Source organism: Belonocnema kinseyi, chromosome 1 (assembly GCF_010883055.1).
Source record: "Belonocnema kinseyi isolate 2016_QV_RU_SX_M_011 chromosome 1, B_treatae_v1, whole genome shotgun sequence".
NCBI classification, from domain to species: domain Eukaryota; kingdom Metazoa; phylum Arthropoda; class Insecta; order Hymenoptera; family Cynipidae; genus Belonocnema; species Belonocnema kinseyi.
In genome coordinates this window covers 93,904,726-93,930,539 of record NC_046657.1, presented here as the reverse complement: position 1 = coordinate 93,930,539, position 25,814 = coordinate 93,904,726, and the positions used below count along the sequence as shown (strand labels likewise).

The 25,814-nt window shown below is 32.5% G+C and overlaps 1 protein-coding gene across 5 annotated transcripts in view; it reads left to right on the top strand.

The window, feature by feature from the left end:
- Positions 1-25,814, top strand: part of LOC117169531 (WD repeat-containing protein 87-like) — a 129,260-nt gene that overhangs the window by 93,471 nt on the left and 9,975 nt on the right. Inside the window, exons 2-6 of one of the 5 annotated variants that reach the window (XM_033359138.1) lie at positions 1,669-2,387; positions 14,565-15,039; positions 17,745-18,235; positions 24,719-24,927; positions 25,378-25,688. In XM_033359138.1, coding sequence (XP_033215029.1) covers positions 1,858-2,387; positions 14,565-15,039; positions 17,745-18,235; positions 24,719-24,927; positions 25,378-25,688 — 2,016 coding nt within the window. In that variant the 5' untranslated portion in view covers positions 1,669-1,857. The remainder of the gene's footprint in view (positions 1-1,668; positions 2,388-14,564; positions 15,040-17,744; positions 18,236-24,718; positions 24,928-25,377; positions 25,689-25,814) is intronic. The other 4 variants (XM_033358300.1, XM_033357686.1, XM_033356900.1 and 1 more) reach the window with 4 other exon arrangements.

Sequence of the window (25,814 nt, the reverse complement as noted above, 5' to 3'; positions counted from 1 at the left end):
GTTTCTTGGAAGATTAAGCCTTTGCTAATGGCTTCAACCGAAATGTAAAGTTTGTACGTTAACTTGGGAAAACGACCATTCACTCACTAATTTACATTGCAAGATGGGTCTTTCTTACAGAGACTTGTGGGGTCAAAGGTACATACATTTAATGAGCACTTGCACATTTTGATTATCTTTTTATTCATTCTATTAACTAACAATTTAAGGATTTTGGTACCCGGGTCCAACCTCAAAATTAAATTGCCAAATTTTACTCCATAAATACTAGAAAACTATTTCTGTTTTTAATACAATCTAGATCTAGAAGAATACATATTCGATTCAAAACAGAAATAGGCTGTACTTCTCTAAAAAAGATTAGTATTTATGGCGCAAAGTGGGGCAAATCAATTTTGAGGTTGAGTCCTCGTCTGAACGTTCTTAAATTAAATTCGAGGGTAAATGAAACTTGTCCTGAAAAACTACCCCTAAATGGCTTAACACGTAAAAAATAACCCTTAAGGGCATGTGATATTTAAAAAATTGTCGATTTTACCAGTTTTAGGTTCCCCCGGCTTTATATCTAGAATAATAAATATTTTGTCTTAAAATTTTGGGAAATTAAAGCGAACATGCGAACGGACGTCCCCACACAGTTTTTTATGGATTAATTCAAAAAAGTTTCAATTTAGCAAAATGTGATTAATTTGCATAGCGCTTATGAATTAGTATAGATTTTTGCTGTGTGAGATTCCCCCGGCTTTTTTGCTGGGATAAGAAATATTTTATCTTCAAAATCTGGGAAATGATCCCGAGCGTTATTTTCACACTACACAATATTTTTGGCCGAAGACTTTGGACTTACAAATAAACATATTAACTAATCTCCTGGAACTAACCTTGTTTGCAGGCAATCAAAAAAGTTTATTTCATAAATAATTTCCAAATTATCGGAAAGGCAGAGATGAAAAACGACGTAACCTCAAAATAATGCACATGCATACAATTTTTATTTAGCACAATACATTTTTTTTTGTTATTATCCTTCAAAAAGGAGTCCGGGGACGTCCGTTATGATATTTTATAGCATCACCGAATTCAGTTTTTAAAAATTTTCATTTTTGTGGGAAAAAAGCCGGGGGAACTGTTCCCGATTGACCACACGACGAATAAATCCCGAAGGTGACATCACAGTTGGGAAATAGAACAATGAAAATTAGTGATTTTATTTTAGAAGAAAAGTATTTAAGCATTATGTTTGTACGTTTCCTTTGTTATTTCAGGCATTTATCAAATTAAATCGAAAAAATTGACTTGTGGGGGGGGGGGGCGGTCATACTTCGTATGATCCCTTATGGGTGCTCACTCAAAAATTGACATGAAAATTTTGACGCGTGCAATCCTTCGAATAGTTAAAACTTAAACCAAAAAATATATTTTATTAAACGGTTCAGAGCAGTGACCTTTAAATACGATTAATAGAAAAATTATATACCTAGGGTATTGAACTAAAATTCCCGCAAAAGCGCCATTTAGAAATATCATAATTCCAAACCTAGGACTATTTCACATTCTTGATCTTTGACCTTTAGAACCCAACCATCCTAGCTTATGTTATCAAGGGCACAAAATGGCGTTCCGAATGTAGTTTTCTTGTAGCCTTTAATAAAAACCTTTGCTACCTAGAAACAGACTGCAGTCGGGACCAAGAAAGTGAAACCAAAGCGAGCTTCCAAAGCACAACCGAGTCGAGAGACACAATCAGACCGGAGATAACCTCTAATCAGGGATACCAATATTGATAATCAACGATACCAAGAAGAGAGATAAAGACGTGATTGTGATAAACAAGCAGAAGACCCAAAGCCAACGACAATGCCTCAATGTGCCGTAGCTACATGTAGAAATAGTCATCGACGAACTCGGGGTCGACGGATTCGGTACCATCGATTCCCGCAGATACCGGAAGTGCGCTCACTATGGGTGCGCGCTTGTGGCCGCGCACCCCTTCCAAACGGAGAGATTCCATTCAACATCCAGACGGCGCGCATCTGCTCCCTCCACTTCACCAATGATTCATACGAGAAGGACATGGAGCACCTTGTACTTGGACTTCCGGTGCGCAGTAGGTTGCGCCGTGGGGCGGTACCAACGGACGAAGTGCCGGTAAGCGTGGAGCCGGTCACCAAGATGCTCGTTGAAGAATCAAGACGATCGGTATTGAGGGTCGCGCATGCCAAAATGCTCTCTGGAAGGAGGACCAATGGCGTCAACGGAAAACAGCAGAAGAACAAACCTAAACACAAACCTCAGCGCAAACCTCAGCTTTCCAGCATCAAAGATGAACAAGAGATAGATTGCATACAAGATATGAACATTCTACAGGCCCTCGGTCTTAAACCCTGGTGAGTCATCAGATCTCTTTCTTTATGTGGCGTGTCTTATTGCGTTCTCCGGTTTCGCTGGCCTCCAAGTTGGCAAGAACGATGTTTTGTTTTGTGGTCCTAGCTGTTCCAGATATTGATTTTTGATAGCTTTTTTTTTTATCTGGATTGCATATTTTGAAAATAATATTGGCGAAGAAAATCTTACAGGCAAAGTCTGTCGTACTAAGGAAAACCTGAAGTAAGTGACATGGTCATTTAGATCGACTTTGCACTTGCAAGGTATATAGAAAACGAACCGTGATCGCAATGTCACTGACGTAAGTTTTTCCTTCGTACGTCAGATATATCCTTCTAAGTTCTGCTGACAACGAATTTGGCTGTTACAATTCTCTTCATTAGAAAATCATCAGAAATATTCATGTTTCTCGAAAATTTCGTGGGCATGTGTCGAACTACTAAAGATTTCAAACTACTGTAAGTGATGTCAATGAATTTCAAAGGATTCCAAAAGAATTTACAATATTTCAAGAGATTTGTAATTTTTACAATATTTCAAAGTCGTTTAAAGGTTCTTAGACTTTAGTGAGTTTTAACGAATTTCAGAGGAATTTAACCATTTTAACGCATATCAAAAGATTTCGAAAGTCTGAGGGATTCCAAACAAGTTCGTAGGCTTGCAATATATATTTCACATGATGTCACAATGTTTCAAGGGTTTTAGAAGATTTCAAAGCTTTCAAAAGACTTGAAAATATTTCAAGTGACGCAAGTAAATCTACTGGGAACCTTACTAATGGTTAAAAAATTGTGTAATTATAAAAATGTGCGAAACGTAAAAAATATTATAATTTTAGATTCATGAACAAAAATCAGAGGTGAATTTGAGTGGAGATCGCTTATGATTGTATCAAAATGCACTTTAGTAGAGGTCTTTAGCATTAATAGCCTGTTTTGTGACTGATATTTGGAATTTTATTTACCTAATTCTCGTTTGTAATCCGTATCAAAGAATTTACATTATGTGCTGTTCTGAGACCAACGTTTTTGCCTCTGTGTAAGATGAAGAAACGATGTCTTCTTCAGCAGAAAATCTTTCCATAAGCTACCACAGTTTCTTTGAATCATTTTTATATTCTCATCATGTATGGTGGAAGTTATGAGCACGGATAGTTCCCTGACCAATTCAGTTTTCGTCAATTGTCGACGTTTTGAGACCCCATGGGTCAGAACAAATCTTTTTTACTAACATATCTGTCTGTTTCGAAGTAATTTTCTGATCATATACTTCACTCTTATGTGGTTTAAAAGGACGATTTAAGTTTGTTAACCAGCCTTCTACAAAATGGGCCCTAAAATAATCAATATTAAAATAATCAAGACTAAAATTTGTACTTTATTCCATGGAACATGGGTACAGAAATATCATATAAAATGCACTTGATGTGTCATCGAGTTCAGCATAATATAGAATACTTAGTGTTTTGGATGTACGTTATCCAAGTTGCGAAGCGCGAAATACGCGATGAGAATCTACTCGTTAAACACGAAGGAGCTTTAATAAAAGAGAATTAGCATGTACCAAACGACATTTGACAATGATTTGTCCTTTCATTTAAAAAGCTCTATACATATAAATTTTCACACTTTACAGGAGATAATTATATAAGCAAATGATAATTGTTGAAATAATTACCAAATACCTTAAAGAATGAAGTACTACTCTTGACATTCATCAACTTTATATCATTTATCCCGAAAGATAATAACTTTTCACGACTTACAGAGTGGGGGGGGGGGGGGGTTAAACAAATAATAATGGCTTGGACAGTTGATAATTATTGAAAAAATACTTGCAATTTGTGGGGTATTTTTCGGACACAATATAAAGGTATTAGAAAGGTCATCATTAAAAGCTATTGGGTGGGAATTATAATTTAAAAATTCTTTAAGAGGTGACGTTTGAAAGAAAAATGTGGATTTTCTTTTTCTGGTAAACGAACGAATGGGAGGGGGGGGGGGTCCAAAAGTCGGATTTATGGAAAGCCGTGCAGAAGGAGGATTTTTTAATGATATAGGCTTATGAAAACCTTAAAGAAAGATGCAAGACAAATTCAATTTATACGATGCATTTAACTGCTTCCAATATTCACAATTTAAATTTTAGAGATATTATACTTCATGAACCCGTATGGTTTTTTTATACTTTCTTATAGATTTAGTACCATTTTTTTGACTCACTAAAATCTGGTAATCTTATTTCTTTGATTCAAGGATACTCTAAAGCAATATGACCTTGAGTTTTTGATGTCGTTTTACATAAAAAGTTTTCGAAGCTAAAATCCATTTGTTCATGAATGTTATTTTTCAAACAAAGTTTAATTCCCCAAATAATATTATTCTTCAACACATTTTAATATCAACAAAGAGATACATAAATATATTATTTTTGAAATATGTTACTTTGTTATGTATATCCTCAGTGTCGTAGTAAGTTTAGACTTTAGCCTAACTGGATGCTTAACAGCGGGTCACTGAATGTCAATAAGCAAGGTCACATACCGAACAACATAAATAGCAGCAGAAGGATTCCCAAAAAGCGATGGTTCTAAGTTATTTGTAGAATAAGAAACTGTACTTTCTTGTCAATTATTTGAAAAAATTGTGACCTGAACTATTTCATTGCTCTTATTTGAATTTCTCGTTTTTGAAATTCCATGATCGACACAATACTTCCTTCTGGAAAGGAAAGTAAAATTATTCAGGTTGCTATCAAAATAATGGCACATGAATAAAACCAAGTCTCGGCATTTTCGATCAAGCGAATGGCCAGTTGACTCACTATTAGGGTCAGCTCGAGGGGCCAAAGCCAGATAAAGATAGTTTCCTCGATCTGTATTCTACATAGCAGAAACCGCCCTTAATAAAAGGAATTATGTTTCCAGTATGATGTTGAGAACCGGTGGTACAATCGAAAGTAAAGAGAAAAAATGGAGATTAAACATTGTCAGAGCGTGAAGTTGTCGGTAAAATGAAGTCATTCGAGTGTAATATAAATTGCATTTATATAGGTTGCACGTAGTGAATAGTCGGGGGATGAGACACGCGCCGTCACGCACGTGGTGAACGAAATCGAAAGCAAAGCTCCTTTCTCCAGGCTTGCTGCGAATAGAAGGCTCCGTCGATAAAAGCCGTCCTACTTGCCTGGCTACAGGCTTCGGACCAGCTCAACCTGACCTAAACAAAGCTAGAGGTATACTACTACGACGGAGTTGGAGTTCGGCCTTGGCGATCAGGGACAGCTTAGGCGGTTGACCGTTCCTCTGAGCGCTGCCACCGAATTAGGTCGAGCCATCGACGATTTTAATAAACGCACTTGATAATAACTGAGAACAGTCTACGGTCGTGCGACATCGTTGCCAGATCTTTTGAGGGTCTGTCACTTTCTAACTTGTGAGTAATCACACCATGAAACCTTTTTCAATTGAATTCCAATTTCTAGAGCTCCACTTTTTATGAAGATAGTAATTTTAGTTCACCCAGAAATCAATAGTACTATTAGTATAAAGTCCAATTTTGCTAATTTTTTACTTGTCCGAAAAATTCACATAACAGTGACTGAAGAATAGCTTCAGTTACATTAAAAGCTAATATGGAAATCCCCTGATTTCTCAGGTCAAGGTGCCTCGGGAAGTATAAACGTCACCAATTCTTTAAGTCTACAGGAATACAGAACGCTCTCGAAAAGAACCGATAGAGAATGTTTGCAATAGCTGCTGATAGCACGAGTCTTAACTGGGTAACAATGACTTAAATGACCCAAGTCACCACCTACTTACATATATACATAATTTCGAGTACTCCATAGAACCTAATCTTTACTATTGCTTCTTCTATCTCGCGAAGAGAAATCCGACCCTGAAGTTATTTCACGTTATAGAGCAAAGTTCAGCCAATGAAACGACTCATCATCAGGCGATCTGTGCACTTGGGTCATTGAACTCGAGAGTCGTTCCGTAATTTAAGACAATTAAGGATACTCGAGTCCCATCTCAGTACACCAAGAGCTTATTCGAAGTTCATCGTAACAAGTATTTTCCAAAACAAATGTAGAATACGGGGTTTTTAAAAAGAATAGTTTAGAAAATTTTAGTGAAATATAATTTAAAACGATGTGGTATTGTGTTTTTTGTTATATTCCTACATTGCAACATTCGATTACCGACGTGGAAGTAACATTTTTTCAATATGGCCGCGGATTAAGACTCATATCACTAGTTCAAAGACTTCCATCTGGCGAACCACGATTTTGACCTTGAAGGATCAATCTAATTTATAAACTGAGGGACTGATAAAAACTAATTTATATTTTCAAATGGAAATGGCAATTTTTCTGTATAATGAAAGAGAGATAAATGAACGTTTGCATCCCTGACAAAAGCGGAGGTTGAAGAGAGGAGTGTTCTCGAGAGTCTACAGTCTGCTTTTTCTTTTCGCGTTCTTGCGTGCCCTCGCGAAGAAGTAGGACGCGGCGACAAGGTCCTCAGGCAACCTAACGTAACTTTACCTAACCTCCCTCGCACGACTCACCTAGTCTAACACTAGCGGAGCCCTAGCTTCTCCCCACCATCGCCTACAATCTCGTGTAGACGAGGCAACCCCACCTCCGTATTCGAGCCCGATGCATTCGCCTTTAGCCGTACATTCGACGGCACTTGGAACGGAGGCGCGATTCCTACAGTCGTGTCTTCCTTTTCGGTTTTTTATCAGCACTTTTCGCGACCTTTCTCAATTCCCGTTTCATATCTGCGATTCGGATCGGTGCCACGTGCCGCGGAAGGGGCGGCGTCGTGAGTGAAATTGCCGAGGAACGCTGCGTCGCGAGGTCTTTTGCCTTTCCGTTCGGTGTTGTTACGTGGTGCTCCGAGTAGACGAGGTCGAGCTGCGGAGATCGAAGACCTCCAAGTCTGAGTTGGTCTCTTCCCCGCGGTACTGCCAGCTTTTAATACTCATGGATTTGTTACGATTTGTATTTCATCTTGCTTAGCAAGTTCCATGGAACTAAATGATAAGACCATTCTTTCGATACTTGCAGTCCCCTGCTTGTCTAAAATGTAAGTTGAGTGCCTCTTTAGTTGGACTTTACGACTGCAAGATGTAATTTCGAATAAAAATTCCCTAACAAAATTTTAAACTATGGTGTGATGTTACTTTATGATTAATGTGCATGGTCTTCTGATTCAATGGTTTCTTCTGTATTCAAAGTGCGACTTATATTTTTGAGTAATTTGGAATTTAGAAAACATCTATGGTTTGTCTTTAAGGATATTTGAAGACCGGTTCAGCAGCCAACTTGGTGTGACCTTTCTTTGGTGAATAGGAAATTTCAAATTGGCTGCTGAAACGCCCAAGAAACTGTGTCGTGTCGTTCGAAACTTCAAATACCTTGAAGGATTTTCGCTACCTCAGACTTCATTATTGTCAATGATTTTCAACCTTGGTAATTACGATTTGACTTCACACATCCAGTTCTGAACTTTTGCACCATACCAGTTTTGACGCTATACGTTTCCAAGGAAACTCATGACATTTTTTATTTACATTTTCATTTTTATATACCTAAGACACTATTTGCGACATGAATTATCTAATAACAGAAGAATAAAGTTAAAAAAGAAATCTTCGACTGAAAGATAAAGGAAACTAATTGTTTGTTTACTGTTTTTTAACCTGGCTCGTTCTGCTCGATTTTCCTCTGTGGTGCAATGCGGCCTATCCGCCATTCGTTTTACACTGACACAACATACTTGGCAATGGGGGAACCGTGAAAAGTTATTGCTGAGTTTATATCAATTTCTATTTCAAACAATCTTATGTGTTCTACAAAGTAATCAAATTCACCTCAGGTTAAAAATCATGATTACAACTTATCGTGTATGTGTTGTTTAAATTTAGTTTTAAAAGATGTGAGCAGTTTTTAGGGATGTTGGATCATACTTGGATAAGTTTTTTCTTGTAAAAGTTAATATTATAATCATTTTTACAATAGGACAATACCAAACTAGGATATAGCGTCATTATTGGAAAAATTACTATCGTGAATATTAAAGTTTGAAGTTACTAAATTTATTGGAATATAATAATAAATTATAAAAGAATTGTATTTATACCAAAAGAAAGTTTCTATAATCCCTAGAAAAGACTGTGGAATTTAAAAAACAAAATAGGATAGACATTCCATCTATGTGTATTCTACGTATATCTAATTTTTCGATAGAAAATAGGAAAATGTGTCCCTTATAAATAAATAAATATGCCCCTTAGGATACTTAGGAATTGGATCATCCTCTTCAACCTCGGTGCATATGATGTCATTCGGCAGTGAATTTCCTATTTTAAATTGGAATTTTCGCAAAGCACTATATTCAAGTGATTTTCCTCTAATTGTACCTTCTTATTGAGAATAGTAATTTTTCTAACCTATTTTGCGACTTTACAAGCAAACTTTACAATCGATAATTTCTTCATTTAGTAAAAAGTATTAGGCTTTCTTTGATTTGTCACAATTCTGTGTTGATAAGAAATATCAAAAAGCAGAAAAATATTGTAGAAGTCAAAAAGCCGTAGCAACATAATTCAATTTGACCGAAATTAGACATTTTAGTACCATTACCTGCCGGTACAATCAATTCCTAACAGATAAGTATTTGTAGACAAGCGAATATTTCTTACATATAATAGGCAATTTAACAGAAATATTTTTATATTTGCATGAAAGTTATATTGTCATGATATTTCTTCAAGTGTAGAAGTCATTTCACAATTGTATATCACAGTATCGTTCGTCTACGTTCTACGGCGACTAGATATGTTGTAAAATAATATAATTTCTCAAATTTGAAATTAAAAATAACTCTTATACTGGAAAAAAACATGGCCGTTTGCACTCAAAATGACCCTGTTAGCACACCTAGAGAAAAAAGTGCTCTGGCACTCAACAAAAATTCTGGTTGATGCAACCAGAATACTATAGTTAATTCAATTAGAATAGAATTTTAAATATGCCCTTACTATAAATTCTGGTTAAAAGTATGAGATGTCAAGATTAATAAAAAATCGTTACTAGACAGTTTTCTGGTAGCTTAAGAATACAACGTTCTGCGCAATATAACGAGATATTCCGGTAAATTTAATCAGATTTTTGAATAACCCCCTCTGATATTACGTGAACTGTGTCTCAAAGAAAATAATGTAACAAAAGTTTCATAAAACAGAGAGTAGCAACTATATTCCGATTCGCTGAAATTTCGTCTCTGTAATATGTGGATATATTAATAAATGGCGATATATATAACATTCGAGGCAATAGCAGCATATTCTTCATCCATTCTGTTTCCGAAATTCTTTGCTAGAACTATTTTCTTCGGGATTTTATATAATATGCACGTAGATCACGTTGTTGATTTATATTCTACAATGTTAATATTTTCGAGACTTTTTCAGGCACCCGAAAAATATATGCGTAGGTTGGAGCTATCCCTATGCGCAACCAGTACGTAGACAGATAAGGCGCAGCTTTTTCTTATCGCATAACTAAATTCTCGGTTGAATATAATTATTTATACTTACACATAACTGAAAATACATTAAAGAAGTCGAGACTGTTCGAAAACTGGACGTTTACGACAAAACGTCACTTGACACATCCAGCAACATGACATAAGACAATGGAAAGATTTCTGAAAACCGACACAGGATCGCGGCACTTCTATTACTAGAAGTATTAAGCAGCATGATTTTAACCAGAAGAATCAACGCGACCTAATTAACTAGTCATATTAACCATACTTTCTGATTAGAATAACCAGTCATTTTTTAACCAGGCCTGTCTAGTAACTTTAACTGGAACCTTTTTTTGAGTGCTCAGCTTTTGGCTCAGCTTAGCCTTGCTATGTACACACTCAAAAGTTTAGGCTTTCAATCTCAAAATTACTCCGTGAACTCGCCTAGCGCGGAAACTATTAAGTCTACCGACACTTATTTTTTGCATGAAAATGTCTTTTACTTGTCTAATGCAAGGAAAAATACTGAGAACCCTGAGGAAAATACTCATCATAGCGTTGCTGTGCAAAAACACGACGATTTAGACCTTTTGAGCCAAAAAGCTGCAAGCTCAAAACCTGCATAAGGGATCGGCGAAGTTAAGAAAAAGTGAAAACATTTGTTTGTAAACTCCTAAGGTCAATATTAAAGAAATTATTTAAAGACTTAACTGAAATCCAGCTTGCGCTATTGCAAATTTTCAAAAGAAGCGTACAAATTTTAACCCAACCCCCTTCTTACGAAATCCTTAATTAAGAACGCTTGCTCGCTTCACGAACTGATTTTTTGAAACTGTGAAAAGGTGGAGAACAATAGTCAAGGATACGTATTCAATGATATTGATGGAATGAACCAGACTGCAATGTGACCAATTCTTTTAAACGAACTTGTAAACCAATAACTCGAATGAATTCTCCATATGACAGAAAGACGAACGTCTTTACTCTGTTTGGTGTAGAAAATCCATTCTACTTATTAGTTTATGAGTAAGTTCATTAAAAAGTCTTAGTCTTTTAAATCTTGAAAAATTGGTCAAGTGATAATCCGGTATATGCCCTTAAAATCCTCAATGCATGTTATAAAGTCTTTTTTACACATTGAATTCATATCTGCGTTATTAGTAGATACCTGTATGACCAGCGAAATGTATAGACAATGCCCACTAATAACATAAATATGAACTAAAATCTAAAAGAAACAATTTTGCTTCATGAATTTTATCACGCAAATGTATTAAAAAATATATAATTTTTATTCTGCTTATTTTCAATTTAATGATAAATTTTGGAAGTTAGAATTTAAATCCAGCATCCGTAAAGTAAAGTTTCTGAAATATATGTTTTATTCAAAGGTTTGTGATTGGCTAAGTATTTAAAGAAAATTTTGTCACGTTACAAATAAATTTGAAGTTTTCAAGTGAGTTTGAATGTAGGTAAAAACGTTAGATATAATTTGTATATAGTGGACAAAACACGGATATTTTTTATTTGTTTTATACAGAAAACTTTCTAAAACAAATGAAATATCTAATTTTCTTATTCACTATATATAAACTATATATATAACTTTCTCACCTGGGTAACCTTAAAGTCAAGTTTTTGAATTTTCTTTCTCGAAATAAAAGCCGGTTACTCCGTAAACTGGTAACTGACGAGAAACGGTAATTTAATACTTTTTTTCATTCCTAAAAAGGTTTCTAATTAACCTGAATTGTATTCTGTAATCATTACGAGTTTCAAGCTTACATCTTCCACAAATAGATTTGAAGATTGCCTTCATTATCATGCGATTTCACATCTCGAGATCCTGAACATTTTAATACCCTCTACAAGTCTAAAATCTACAGTTAGTACTTTCACTATCTTTTGCTTCAAGGAACTTCCAGTTCTTGCAAGCGGTGCGCAACGAACTCTCGCTTTCATCTTCAATGTTATGTTACGTATCATCAAGTGATTCGATTTTTTACTCAAATATAAAAGATTTATTAACTCACTAATAGTTCATTATTGTGGCTACCATATATTCGGCTCATAACCAGATTCTGTACTTGAACACGCATTTCTTTGCTATGTACTCTACATTTCAATTCTCTGTGTGGCAAATCATCGAGTAGGGAAGTGTGAGAAATTATGTCGACGTTCGAAGCTCTCGTTCCTACGAGTTCGAAGTGCTTACTCGATCCCACAGACACTCAATATTCATCACCAAAAATCAGTCCCTTATTGCTCTTTGACTGGTCAAGTCGCTAGAGTCTTTGCTTGCGATCGTCTCCTAAGTTTTCAGATCTAGATATATCTAGAATATTAGATAGTAACATTATTTTAATTGATTAGATCTCAATATTGAATGGGAGAAGCGGATTGATGATCAATTTCTGAAGATAGGCTGAGAAGAAGAAGAGTGTTCGGTTGTAACAAATTTGAGCGGACGATCCCGTGAAAACTATATTCATCACGACGATGTTTAAAGTGCAGTGAACGCTAGTGGGTGCAACGAACCTATCCTCTTTCCCCCCTCACCAGTCAGTACATCTTACCCTGTCATTCTTTCTTTCTGTCTCACTTTCTCATACACTTTAGTCTCAAACTCTCCCTTCTCATACAACATACAACGTACTCTGTACAGAGTTGAGTAAATCGAAGGTGTGTGCGCGTAACCCCACTGCGGTCACCTTCTATTCTAGAGCGCGAGCCACCAACCGAGGGCATTTCGAGCCGAGCATAATTAACAGTCCAGGAGAGCGAGTGCGTCGAAAGTTCCAAGGACCTCTAAAAAAAATTAGCTTTTTTCAATAAAAGTACATATAAATATATATTTTTTTTACGTAAATCATTTGAAGACATAGCCATTTTTCAGCTGCCATTATTATTATTATTTATTTTTATTAATTGATGTCTCAGACTTACAATGGTTACTGCAGTGTGCCTAATTTGAAATATCGGGCAAAGGTTAAGGTGGGATCCGAACCACCAGAACCTCGTTAAAGATACATAGAAAAATTTCTAGAGGTACCGGCTCAGGGATCGAACCCCTGACCTGTAACGTGAAGTCCGAGCGCCTTATTAACTAGTATTGCGGTATACCATGCTTTTTATTTAAAACTTCTCGTAAAACAGATGCCTATACACAGGTTCTCTTTTCTGTTCAAGTATAATTTAAGTCCTTTAGTTTGAGTATATACACCGCCAGAATACTCTACTTTACTGTGTATAGGACTGTGAACATTTCTCTTTACTAAGATGGGTTTATAATCACAATATGAGTTTATAACAACAAGTGATAACCCGCGGCTGCATCTGACTTTATTAAAAGTACTCGAATTTGGCTGGCCGTTCGGCCAGGGGAGAGAGAGACTGCAGAAAACCATTTCCTGAGTTCAGCCGATTTTCCGACTGTCAGGTTTGAACGGCGCCAAACCTTGCACTCGATAATAGTTAAAACACAGCGACTACATAACCTGGTCGTACGTCGCAGATGGCCACCCATGCGCGTCGTGTCCAGGTTCGAAATGGTTGAACATCGCGACTATTTCTTAGTCGAAATTCATCGCGCAGCTAATACAGTCGAGTTTAGCGCACACGGGCGAGGAATAATTTTGTTTAATTTAGTTTATTGGCGGTAGTCACCTTGATACAAAGATTTGCTTAAAGCTTACAATTAGGGAATTTGAAGTTATTTTCGGTGGTAGTCGGGTCTTTTTCTGTATCGGGATGCATTGTGATGTGTAAATAAATATTATTAAATTTATTTTCATGAAATTTGAGTAATCAAAGAGAGTGAAACTTACACGGAACCGAATCCTGTGCCAGTTCCGTAAAAAGAAATATATTATATTTCTTGTATATATTTCGACAATTTCAAAACAGCCGCAGTAGCAGTTTTTAATAATTGATCACTGAGCTTTCAATTTTATTTTGCTCAGCATTTACACCCTGCATCTTTTTTAAATAACTTTTGAAAAAAATACGAATGTAAGGCACATTTTATAACAATAATGATGGACTTTCTGAAATTTGCGGAAAGACTTAATTTTTAATTTCAGATGACAACTACTGCAAGCATTCAGGAATGAATGATTCAAAATTAGACACTTTAAAGTTGAAGCTTAAGAAATTGAATAGTTTACCGTTGCAAGCTTTTGAAATTGAACCAATTTTAAATCCAAAATGCTCTTTAAATCTTAAGTTTGAAGCGTTCAAAATTGAATAATTTGACTTTGAAGGAGTTTCTTATGGAACAAATTTGAATTCAAAACATTGAAAATTCAACATAAAATTGATATTTAAAACTTTATATGTTGACCAATTAAATTTAAAATTGTTCAATTTGTAATTATAATTTTAAACTTTTTCAGTTTTGAATACCTAGTACTGAAATTTTGTATACTCTTACAGCCTTAGCATCACGTTACTACCTTAAAATATCATACTTTTTTGAAGTAATCTACAATTTAGAAGACTTTACAATTAAACATATTGACCTGGGTAGGCTTTTAATTTGTAACTGTTTAAAATTAAAAAAACTTGAAACGCAGTAGATTCAGAACTATTCATAGCCAAATTCTAATGAAGCTCATAATTAAAATTCTCATTTCAGCTTGAACAAGATGCACGCAATTGATGGTAACGGGGCCAATGTGAAGAAGGTGGAATCTGCCGAGAAGAAGGAGGAGGAGGACCATTCAAGGCAGTCTCCACAGGTACCACAGAGTCAGCAAAATGGAGCAGCTCTTCCAGAAGAAACTGCAGCAGCTGCAGCTGATCGTTTGCAATCTTCCGTTGTAAAGCAAGAATCTTACGCAGAAACTCCTAGCGATCCCACCAAGAAATCCACAACTGTTACTGCACTGCCTAAACAACAAGAAGACTCGAGGACGTTCAGGTCAGATGACAGAGGAAGTAGAAAACGACGGTCGACTGAAGAAGCTCTTTCAACTAACGGTAGTACAAACTCGAAGAAAATCTGTATAGATCAGCGGCAACAATTGGTTTCTTCCCTCATCACCGGATACGAAAATGCCACCGCTGAAGAACTGGCATCGAGGGCAGATGTACTCAGAGCTGAACTTCAGGTACTTCTTTTTATACATGCTATTTTTAAAATTAAAGTGCCAAGAGTACAAAAGTTTTTTCAAATTTGAGATTCTTCCTAATTGGTGGTGTTTTTAAAATCGAAGTTTTGGGTTGCTTTGATTTCTTTCCTTTTCTATTTTGGTCGATCTCACATTTTTAAATTGTTTAAGAATTTAATACTAATAAATTGAATTAAAATTCAAAGACTCTAAAAACTAAAGGTTGTAGTTTTTTTCTTCTATCAGTTTTTATGATATTCAAATTAGACTTATTCAAAGATAAATGTCCATCCATACTATATTAATCAGAGCGGAGTGAAAATACTCAAAATAATCGAATGGTTCCGAGTCAGTGAAAACATTTGCAGGCTTAACATCCGATAAAATTAAAAAAATAATCTTTTTAAAATCGGTTAATTTCTTTTTTTCGGAAATTATAAACATTAACATTAAAAAAACATGATCCCGAGATATATCAGTGCTGAATTGAGGTTTAAAATGTCGAGTTCAAGACGCATGTTCTTTTCAACTTGAGACGTCGACTACGGCTTTATACTATCAAAAATTGCATCGAAATTAAAATAAATTTGTAAGGTAAACTGACCATTACTGGGACAACAAATAATAAATATCATTAAGTATTTTTTATATTGCAACCTAAATTATAAAAGTAAAAATGTTCCGTTATTTTTTAAGTGCATTTAAATTTGTTACCACTATTTATTTTTGTCCTGTCAAGTTACAAATTTAGTAAAAAATAATCAAAAGTATTCCTCAAAATGTTAAAATGAACCGCTACAAATTTCGCAATTTTTTTTCATTTTAAAGCTTTCCGCATAACTTTGACAGCATTGTATTATTAAAATTTCCTACACTGAAAGAAAAAGTAACGTTTTTGTATATTTTTAATACTTTTAAGAATAAAATTCATAACTTTATTAGCGATTTTATTCGATAACTTATGAATATTTTAATGTCCCGCATTTGGAGAGATTTTTGGCTAAGTTGTCTAAACCGGAACGAGCTGTCGCTGACTGTCTCAGTTTCGGACACTTGAACGTGAACTGCGAAATTGCTTTTGCATTACTGAGACGGTCACTTTCGCCGTGTTTCTAATTAAATGTCGCAATATTATTTTAGTGATATATTGAAAATATTTTTTATAAGACACAACCTTGCCGTTTAATTGATTAATTATCCTAAAATGTTGTTCAAAGTAGTTTATTGAAACCTCCAATTCTAACCTCAAAGTTTCCCAACTGCTTAGGTAAGTAATGTTATAAAGTATCTGATGAATTTAATTTTTCAACAAGCATTAGTAAGCGTGCATTAAAATTAAATATTATAGATTTATATGAAATATTAATAAGATTAATATTATCGATTTACTTCTTAAACAAAATTAAGTAAATTAACTTTTCTGTTGAAAATTTATATTTTCAAATTAAAAATATAACTGTTTTGAAGAAAACTCATCTTTTTTACTTGAAAATTCGTCTTTTTCGTTCGAAAATGTATCTTTTTAATTATAAATTTCATCTTTCTTGAGCAAAAATGCAACTGTGGTTAAAAATTAATCTGCTTAGGTTGAGTCTTCAGTAGTTTGATTGAAAATTAGTTGTTTTTTTAAAACTTAATTCGTCTGTTTTCAATATGTAATTAAAATCCTTTTTGGTTAAAATATCAACTATTATATATTTTTTTTTTATTAAAATCTAACTTTTTTTGGTAAACCTAATACTTCAATTTTCTAACAAATTCTGGAATTCTTAAATAAAAAATACTAATTTTCTATCAAAAAAGATTAATTCTTATCAAAAAATATAATTGTTGATATTTCAAACGAAAAATGTTTTAATTATAAATTAAACATGACATGATTTTTTAAATAAATAAGATTTTCGATGAAAAATATTTCAACAAAATTTATGAATTTTCTACCTAAATCATATAATTTTTAACAAAACAGTTGCATTTTTCTCAAAGAAAAATGTAATTTATAATTAAAGTGACAAATTTTCGAACCAAAAAGACGACTTTTCAATAAAATAGTTAATATTAATCAAGACAGATTTTTCAGTCAATAAAATTTTCAACCAAATAATAAAATTTGCTACCAAAAAATAATTTAGATTGTTTCAATACATTTTTCAATTTATGTATCAACTTGAATTAAGATGAATTTTTATTCAAAATTTACTAGCAAACAGTTTAATTTGCAAGTAAATCGATAATATTGGTCTATAATATTAAATTTTAATGCATAATTACTCATTTTATTAAAAAATTTAATTAATGAGTTATTATTAAATTACTTACCTAAGTAATTGGTACAATTTGAGGTTGGAATTAGAGGTTTCAATAAACTGCTTTGAACAACTTTTTAGAATAAATAATTAAACCGTAATCACAATCCATTCATTCTTGCTGTTTAATGTATTCTGTAATAAATTATAAGTAAATTGTGCCATTTTATTTTCATTTGGGCGATCTAACTAGCTTTAAAAACAACCAATTAGATTCATTTACTGTGAAATTACTATTGTGTTTTTGGTTCTAATCGATCAAACAAGATCTTAGACACCTATTATAACGGATTTTGTACAAAATATTCCAATTCCCCACTTTAAAATTGTGCTTATGTGGGAAATTTGAATAATTGCAAAAAATTACCTGTTTTTCTAATATCACTTTCGCATTCACAGGCCCTCGATGAATTGGCGCGAGCAGCAGAAATGGAATGGAATAGGGTCCTCACCATGAGAAAATTAAAGGAGGAAGCCTATCTCAGGATCGAGAGGAGAAGACAAGTTATTAATTTCATGGAAGGAAGCGATAAACTCACAATAAATGAGATTCTTCCTCCAACTTTGGATTCGGATTGGGAAAGCAGAAAAAGTGCGAGTAATTTGTCGATAAAGGAAAAGTGTGGATTCCCCATGAGGGATGAACATGGGGAGGGTATTTCCCAAGATAATTCTGGACTCTATAAATCTGAGAAGGTCTCGAAGTCGCTTTTGCAGCAGCAACACCCTGTTCAGAATGCACATCACAGGCAGACTGCAGATGCCAGAAAACAGGCGGACGCACTCATTGAAAACAGACAAATTGGAGAGGGACGACAGGGTCCTATTGTTGATGTCAGGTCCATCATTGCTGACTATAGATTGCGACATCCTGAAACTGTTCCTAGGAGGTGAGACAATTTATCAATTCCTTCCGACTTTGGTGTTGTAGCGATTTCGCTCTCTTTTTTTTCAACCTAATCCCGCTACCAGTTGCGTAACTAACTATTGTAATTGTTTAATTAAGGGAACATACAAATTTTTCGGCTCAAGCAGTAAACTGAACCGTGATAAGACAAAAAAGATGAATGTTGTAAATTGCGTACATTAATTCAATTTATGATAATTAATGTTATAAAATAGTATTTTAAAACTACAATATGGCGTTACGCTTGAGTTAAAAAATTTTAATGACCTTTTATTCTACCTGGAGATATAATTTTCGGAAGGTTTCGAATTAGTTACGTTATTGTTTCAAATGAAAGCGTTTAAAATTCAACAAGGAAGGAAAAGGAGCCTAAACAATTTTTTAAAATTTATATTTGAGGAACTTAACATAAAAAGAGTTTCAGCTTTAAACATTCATAACGGTTTAATTAATAATCTTAACATTTCCAACAGAGAGAAAGTGAGAGTAAACACATTCATATAATATAAATATAGTATACATACGTGTATATATATATATATTTTTTATTTTTTTATTTTTAGAAAATGTCTTGAGACTTTGAAGTATCTAAATAGAGATCTTAGAAAGGTGAATAAAAAAGACGAATTTTCAAAAAAATGGTTCAATCCTCAAGCAGATTATTTTTCAACCAGTTGCATTTTTTAACAAAAAAAAAACTTAATTTCTACTAAAATAGATGAATTTTACACATATTACTTTGAGTACGGTAACGAGAATGAGAATATTACCGAGAATATAACCGAGAAATAAATTCTCTGAGAATTTATGAGAATCTTAGAATTTATTTTAATTAATAGAAAATTGCATTTTTTCGTTAACTTTTCGGTTGAAAATTCAACCCTGTTTTTGAAAGTTTGTGATAAAAACTTAACTATTTCGTAGAAAATTTACTTTTTGTTTAAAATTTATATTTTGGTGTTAAAAATGGACTGAAATATTTTTTGGATGAAAGTTCCACTTATAAAAAAAATTTTTTTTTTTTATTAAAAATTCATCTGGCTTAGTACAAAATTGATTTTTCTTGGATAAACATACAACTATTTGGCAGAGAATTGAACTATTTTATTAAAAAATCATCGTTTTTGGTTGAAAAAATTAGTCTTTTTGGATTGAAAATTCTATTTTTTTCGTAGAAACTTCATTTTTCGTTACAAAAATTCAATTTTTGATGTTACTGAGTTAACTGTCACCTTTTTTGGATGAAAATGCAACTATTTGCTAGAGAATTCAACAATTTTGTTAAAAAGTCCTCCTTTTTTGTTAAAAATTCATCTTTTTGGATTGAAATTTAAATTTTTTTGATAGAAAATTATTTCTTTTTAAAAAATTCATAGTTTGATCGTGAAAACTCGACTGAAATCTGTTTCAACAGAAAATTCAACTATTTTTTGAATATTTATCATTTTGATTTAAAACTTCATCTGTTATAGAAGAAATTTCATTTTTTATATGAAAATGCACATTTTTGGTTAAAGATCGTTCTTCTTTGTTTGATAATTCAAATAATTTGTTTAAAACATTTGATTGAATCGCTTTGTTAAGAAATCACTTTTTTGTTAAATATTTATATTTTAAGTTGTAAAGTTATCTCGTTGGTTAAAAGTTTAATTATCTTGTCATAAATTAATCTTTTTTTGATGAAAGTTCAAATACTTGGGTCAAAGTCAAACTACATTGTGAATTTTTTTTATTGATGGCTTATGTCTGGTTGAAAGTTATCTGTTTAGTGGGAAGTAATTCTTTTTTTTTCTTTTTAGAATTCATTTTTTAAGATTGATATTTTTTAGTTAAAAATTCGCGTTTTTTTGTTGTAAAAAAAAATAATTTTTTAGTTTGAAATTTCCTTCTTTTGCGTAAAAATGCATTACTTTTGTGAAAAATGAATATTTTTTTTACAGTTATATTTTTTGTTTGAAAATTTAATTTTTATCATGAAAATTTGTCTTCTGGTTTTAAGGTTGAATAGTTTAGATAAACTTTTATTTATTTTTTGAATGAAAAATCTGTATTTATTGGAAATTCGTCTTTTTGGTTTTAAAAGTCTTTTCTTTTGTTGTATAAATTTCATTATTTTTTTATTAAAACATAAACCATAACAATTTTTCGATGGCAATTTGTCTTTTTAGATTGAATACTCAACAATTATGTTAAAAATTCAATTATTTTTTTAAATAGTTATATAACCTGAACTTAAATTCTCGGGAATTTAAGAACTCTAGTAACCATTGGAAATAGTTCAATTGTGATACGCCATCTGATGATAAAAATCCGAACTAGAAAGAACAGGTACGATTTTAAATATGCAATTTAATTTGTGCATAAAAGGGTTTTAACGACTATTTTGTGAAATTTAAAGTATTTATTGAGCACTGAAAATAATTCTTTTTCAGAAACAAAGGGTTTTAGATGGAATTTACATCTTATACAGTAAAAAGTACATTTTTTGACAGAACTATTTTTGTAAAAAAAACAATTATTGAATTATTTATTGTTGTTTTCAACAGCTTATGAACTTAAATAGACTTCATTTGAAGCAAAAATGAACTTAAAAGTACATTTTTATTGGTTTGTACATGAAATAGCTACTATTTAAAAATCTGATCTAAATGGTAAAATTTGTCGCACATACATTAATTAAATTTTATTTAAGCTTACAATGCATTGAAATTTACATGAAGCAGTCTCATGATTGTTTTTTTGGTTTAAAACCTTTTTGACAAAGTGTGTTTTTTCACTGTATAATGTGGAAATTTTATCTAAAACAAATTTTTTTATGAAGATTTGTTTTTAGTATTCAATAATTTATTAAAACTTCACAAAACAATTGTAAAAAAGAAATTTAAGCAAAAATTAAAATACATCTTTAAAATTGTACCTACTCTTTCTAGTTCCAGTTTTTAGCACCAGGTGGCAAAATGCTAGACCAACAATCCCAATAATAGTTGAATTTTTAACCAAAAAGATTATTTATCTACCAAAAAGACGAATTTTTCAAAAATTATATAAATTTGCAACCAAAAAGTTGATCTTTCAACCAAATTGATCATTTTCACTTAAAAATTTTCTCAACCAAATAAAAACGAATTTTCATTTCTCTTACTCAATACGTCAAATCAAGAAATTTGTTGATCGAAAGAAATTAATCTTATCTAACAAGAGTGATTTTTTCATTTGAAAAACACTGTTTCTTGTACTGTAAATTTCTTTGACTCTAGTAATCTTTTTTCTTACTGTACAAATAAAACACTGAATTAAATTTTGAAATAAAATATGTTCCTACGGTGTTCCATCTCTTAACTTTTAGAATTTAAAAATTTGTTCATATGGGTAAAAACAAATAACAGAAATTTGTTCAGTTCAATTTTCAGTATTAAATGCAAATAAAACATTAAAATTATAAAAATATTACTTTGGTTTGAGATACAATTTTTTGAAAATAATCAAAAATGACCGTTTTTAATGTTAACCGATGGAGCGTACACTGACTTCAAGTGATTTCCGTGACTTTCTTGTGAATTCAAGTGACTGCACGGCAGTAACTTCTGGCTTTCATGTTTTTGGGAATCACTAGAAACAAGGGTTAGGAAATTTGGTAGAAAATTCAAATATTTAGTCAGAAGATGATCTCCATTTTACAAAATTCATTGTTTTATTTGATGATTCTTCATTTTTGTTAAAAAGTAATTCCTTCGGTCGAAAATTAGACTATTTGGTTGAAAATCTAGTTATACAAGTGTAGGCAGAAAAATGATTTTTTTTTTTTAGTTGAAGCTTCAATTATGTACTTGAAAATTCGATTCTTTCGGGATACATTAAATCCTCTTGTTTCAACTTTTAAATATTTAGTTGAAAATTTATGTACTTTGTTGATAACTCAAAAGCGATAATTTCAATTTTAAAGCGTTACATAGTTACTTCTTTTTGGTTGAAGTATCAATTATCAGGTACATTTTTCGTGGAAAATTAATCTTTTTGGATAACTAATCTTTTTAAGTGGAAATTTAACTGTTGTATTTTGGAGAGAAAATATATCTTTCTTAGTTAAGAGTTGAAATATTTTGTTGAAAATTGAAGTATTTTGTTAAGAAGTCGTCTTTATTGGTAGAAAAATCATCTTCTCTGTTAAAAATTTAAATGTTTTTAATTAGAAATAAAAGTATTTTAAGTTGAAATATTAATTATTACATTTTTTTGAAAATTCATATTTTTAGGACAAAAATATAAATGAAACTTTAAGAATTTGTTTAAAAATTTACCTTTTTTGTTTCAAATTTATGTAATTTTTGGAACATTCGTCTTTTGGTAGAAAAATCATCTTTTTGGCTGAAAATTCAACTATGGGGTTACAGATTTATGTATTTAGATGAAAATTGAACTACTTTGTTGAAAATTTGTTTATTTTCTTGGTTAAAAATTCATATTTTTGCGATGAAAATTCGTCTTTTTGGCATGAAAATAGTACAATTTGGTAAAAATTTCATTTGTTTGGTCATTTTTCGTTTTTAAATTCAACTATTTGGTTGAAAATTTATGTAATCTGTGCAAAATTCATCTATTGCGGTAGAAATTTAATTTTTTTGTTAAAAAATGAAAACAGTAAGATTTTACCAAATTCCCTCTTACCCCAAATCGCCTTACGTAATTTTCGGATAACCTAAAAAAGGGGGGTACGTGGTTCAGTATTTCAGAATAAAAGTTAGCGTAATTTTTGCACGACCCCTTGCTTGACATGCATAAAAAAGAACAAACAATTTTTTAATAAACATTACCTGAATTTAAAAATGTATATATTGTTTTGGCTCATTAAAAAAATAATAACTGAAACAAAATTTATGTTTTATTAGAATTTAATACCAAAAACTGTATCTAAAAAAATGAGAATAATTTTCGTAGCTACAGGGAAATTTTATAAAATTCTGAAAATTAAACATATTTCAACCCCATTGCGAGGGCCGTTGGATAATTTTTCATTTTGAAAAATAAATAGACATTTTTATTGATAATAAAGCGCAACAACTTTTCAGCAACAGCCGATTTCGATTTTTAAAAATCTGGTATTTTTTCGAAGTGCCCTCTTTCAAATTAAAACTTTCAAACTGGGTATTTTTAAATTGAAATTTAAGCAAATTATAAAAAAAATAATTTATACAAAATTTTTTAAGAATACTAAAAAGTTTCTAAAGAAATTTACAAGAATTTTGAGCGATAGTCCAATTGAAAGTGGGCCCTCTAAACTTAAAATCATGTGAAAGAAGAAATATCATCTCAGCATCGTAAATTCTGAAGGAAAAATCGCATGAGAACTTGCCGGTAACTTACAGGTAAGTTCTCAGGGTTTTTTTTTTAGAATTTACGAGAAATTAAAGTTTTCACCGAAATAAATGTAAAGTTTTTAGCTCAAACGGTTTTCAATGCACCTATGTTGATTTTAAGTAACGTATGGAATGTATTTCGAATTATTAACTACTTATGAGCTATTCTTGACGTAAGTTATCACCGTTTGAATTTTGCAACTCTCCGTTGAAGATCTCCAGGATATAGCTACCCGAAATGGGCCGCAGGGGCGCCACTATATACTAGTAGTTTTGCTTTTTATAGAAGTGCTTACTCTCATTTTCTCTGTGTTTCCAAATTTAGAGAAAAAAAAAGATTTAAAAAATAAGGTGTTAAAATGTCATCCTTGAGAAGTTAAGCGTTAAATTAAAATGAATAACCGGAATTGACTAAATTCGACATTTAATACAGTGAATCGTAATATATAATCTAAAATAAAAATGTTGTAAAGTAAAATTTTTTAAATAATGATTTCGATCAAATTGAAATACTCTGAATACTGTGAAATTTAAAGCATTACTATCTAAATATTTTAGGTCGATAAATTTTTTGTCAAGTATTTATTCTTCCTTATTTTTTTGACTGGTAAAATACCGAAAAATGACCGCGAAGTCGGGGCTAATATTTGAGAGTTTCTGTATCAAAATTCTAGTTTTTACATTCTTTAGAATAAATTAGATGCTTCTGATTTCCATTAGGTATTTTCACTTCAATCAACAGCTAACTTCACTTCGTAGATTGCTGAGGGGAAAGCAAAGGACCAATTGCTTGGGATTTAATTCATTTTTGCCCTGTTTTGCCAATATCTTCGTAAAAGCTAATTTTTTCTATACAAATGTGTTTAAAAAATAGTTTTTATTTTTTAATTACTATTTAATGAAATGAAAAAAGATAATAATTAGTATTAATTACCGAGATATTACAGAAATAAAGGTTTGTTCTGTGCATTTGATCCATTTTTCCCCTCAGCTTTTAACGAAGTGAAGTTAGCTGATGGTTGAAGTGAAAATACCTAATTGCTTTCAAAATTTTAAATGGAATTTTTGTAGATGAAACAATACCAATGATTTTTTTCACGTTTAAACGACAGTAGTGATCACGATTGCAGGGGCCGAAGGATGAGAAACAACGTCAACATCGGCCTTGGAGCCGGAGGGGCAATTATAGAAACGGGTCAAAATACAGACTCACGTCCTTCCAGCACCGACTCCTGCAAAAGCAACTCGAACGTCGATCCCAACAATTCCATGAGTTTCAAGGATGTCCTCGTGCAATTTGCGAAACTAAGTCAGCAACAAGGTATAACAGCTCTTAAACATTATTTTTTTTAAATATTTTTTTAGAACCTGGAGTTGCGTCGACTTTTTTCGAGACGACTTCAGGTGATTTTTCAGGTTGCCTGTAAACAAATTTTAGATCAAAATTTGAATACAAGCTTGCGATCAAGTTTAAACAAAATTCAATAAATGATTGGATTTTTATGAAAGTCGGTATCGGGGGGGATTTTTCGTTTTACTGAACACAAGTTTGGTATATAAATAAAAAAAGTCGACATTTTTCTTCTGAAATCGTTTGAGAAGACATTCGAGTACTGAAAAATTTCCGATTTTTTCGGACAACCCTACTTTTTTCTAGTCTGCATACATACTTTAAGTCTGAATTTTGTCTAAAAATGCGAATTTCTCTTAGTTGACAAACTGTTCGTTTTGTTAATTATGCTTTTTCAACCATGTATTTGTTGATTTAAAGGTGAACCGGTGAAGACGCCGCAGAATTATCCGGACGTAACGCTTCATCCAGTCGCTGTTGCGCCGACGATTCAGAGTCCGGCACCTCAACAAACGGGGTCACTTCTTCACGGAATACTTACCAAAGCACAATCGCCAAGACCAACGACCTTTTCGCCAACATTGGCGAGGCTGCTTACGGCTCCAGAACGAGAACGAAGTACTCCCGCGACGACTGTCACATCGCACCCGAATTCCACTACTCAGCGTATTCTTCAAGCCTATCACGAGTCTAATCCGGTCTCCATTAGCGACCTTCTATCCTCGTCAAAGGTTAGATACTTCAGAGATACTTTGAATGTGTAAAATGATTTGATGAAACAAATCAATCCTTTCTTCGACCGTTGATATTTATTGATTTCAAATCGTAGATTTCAAATTATTTATGTCTTACGGTCC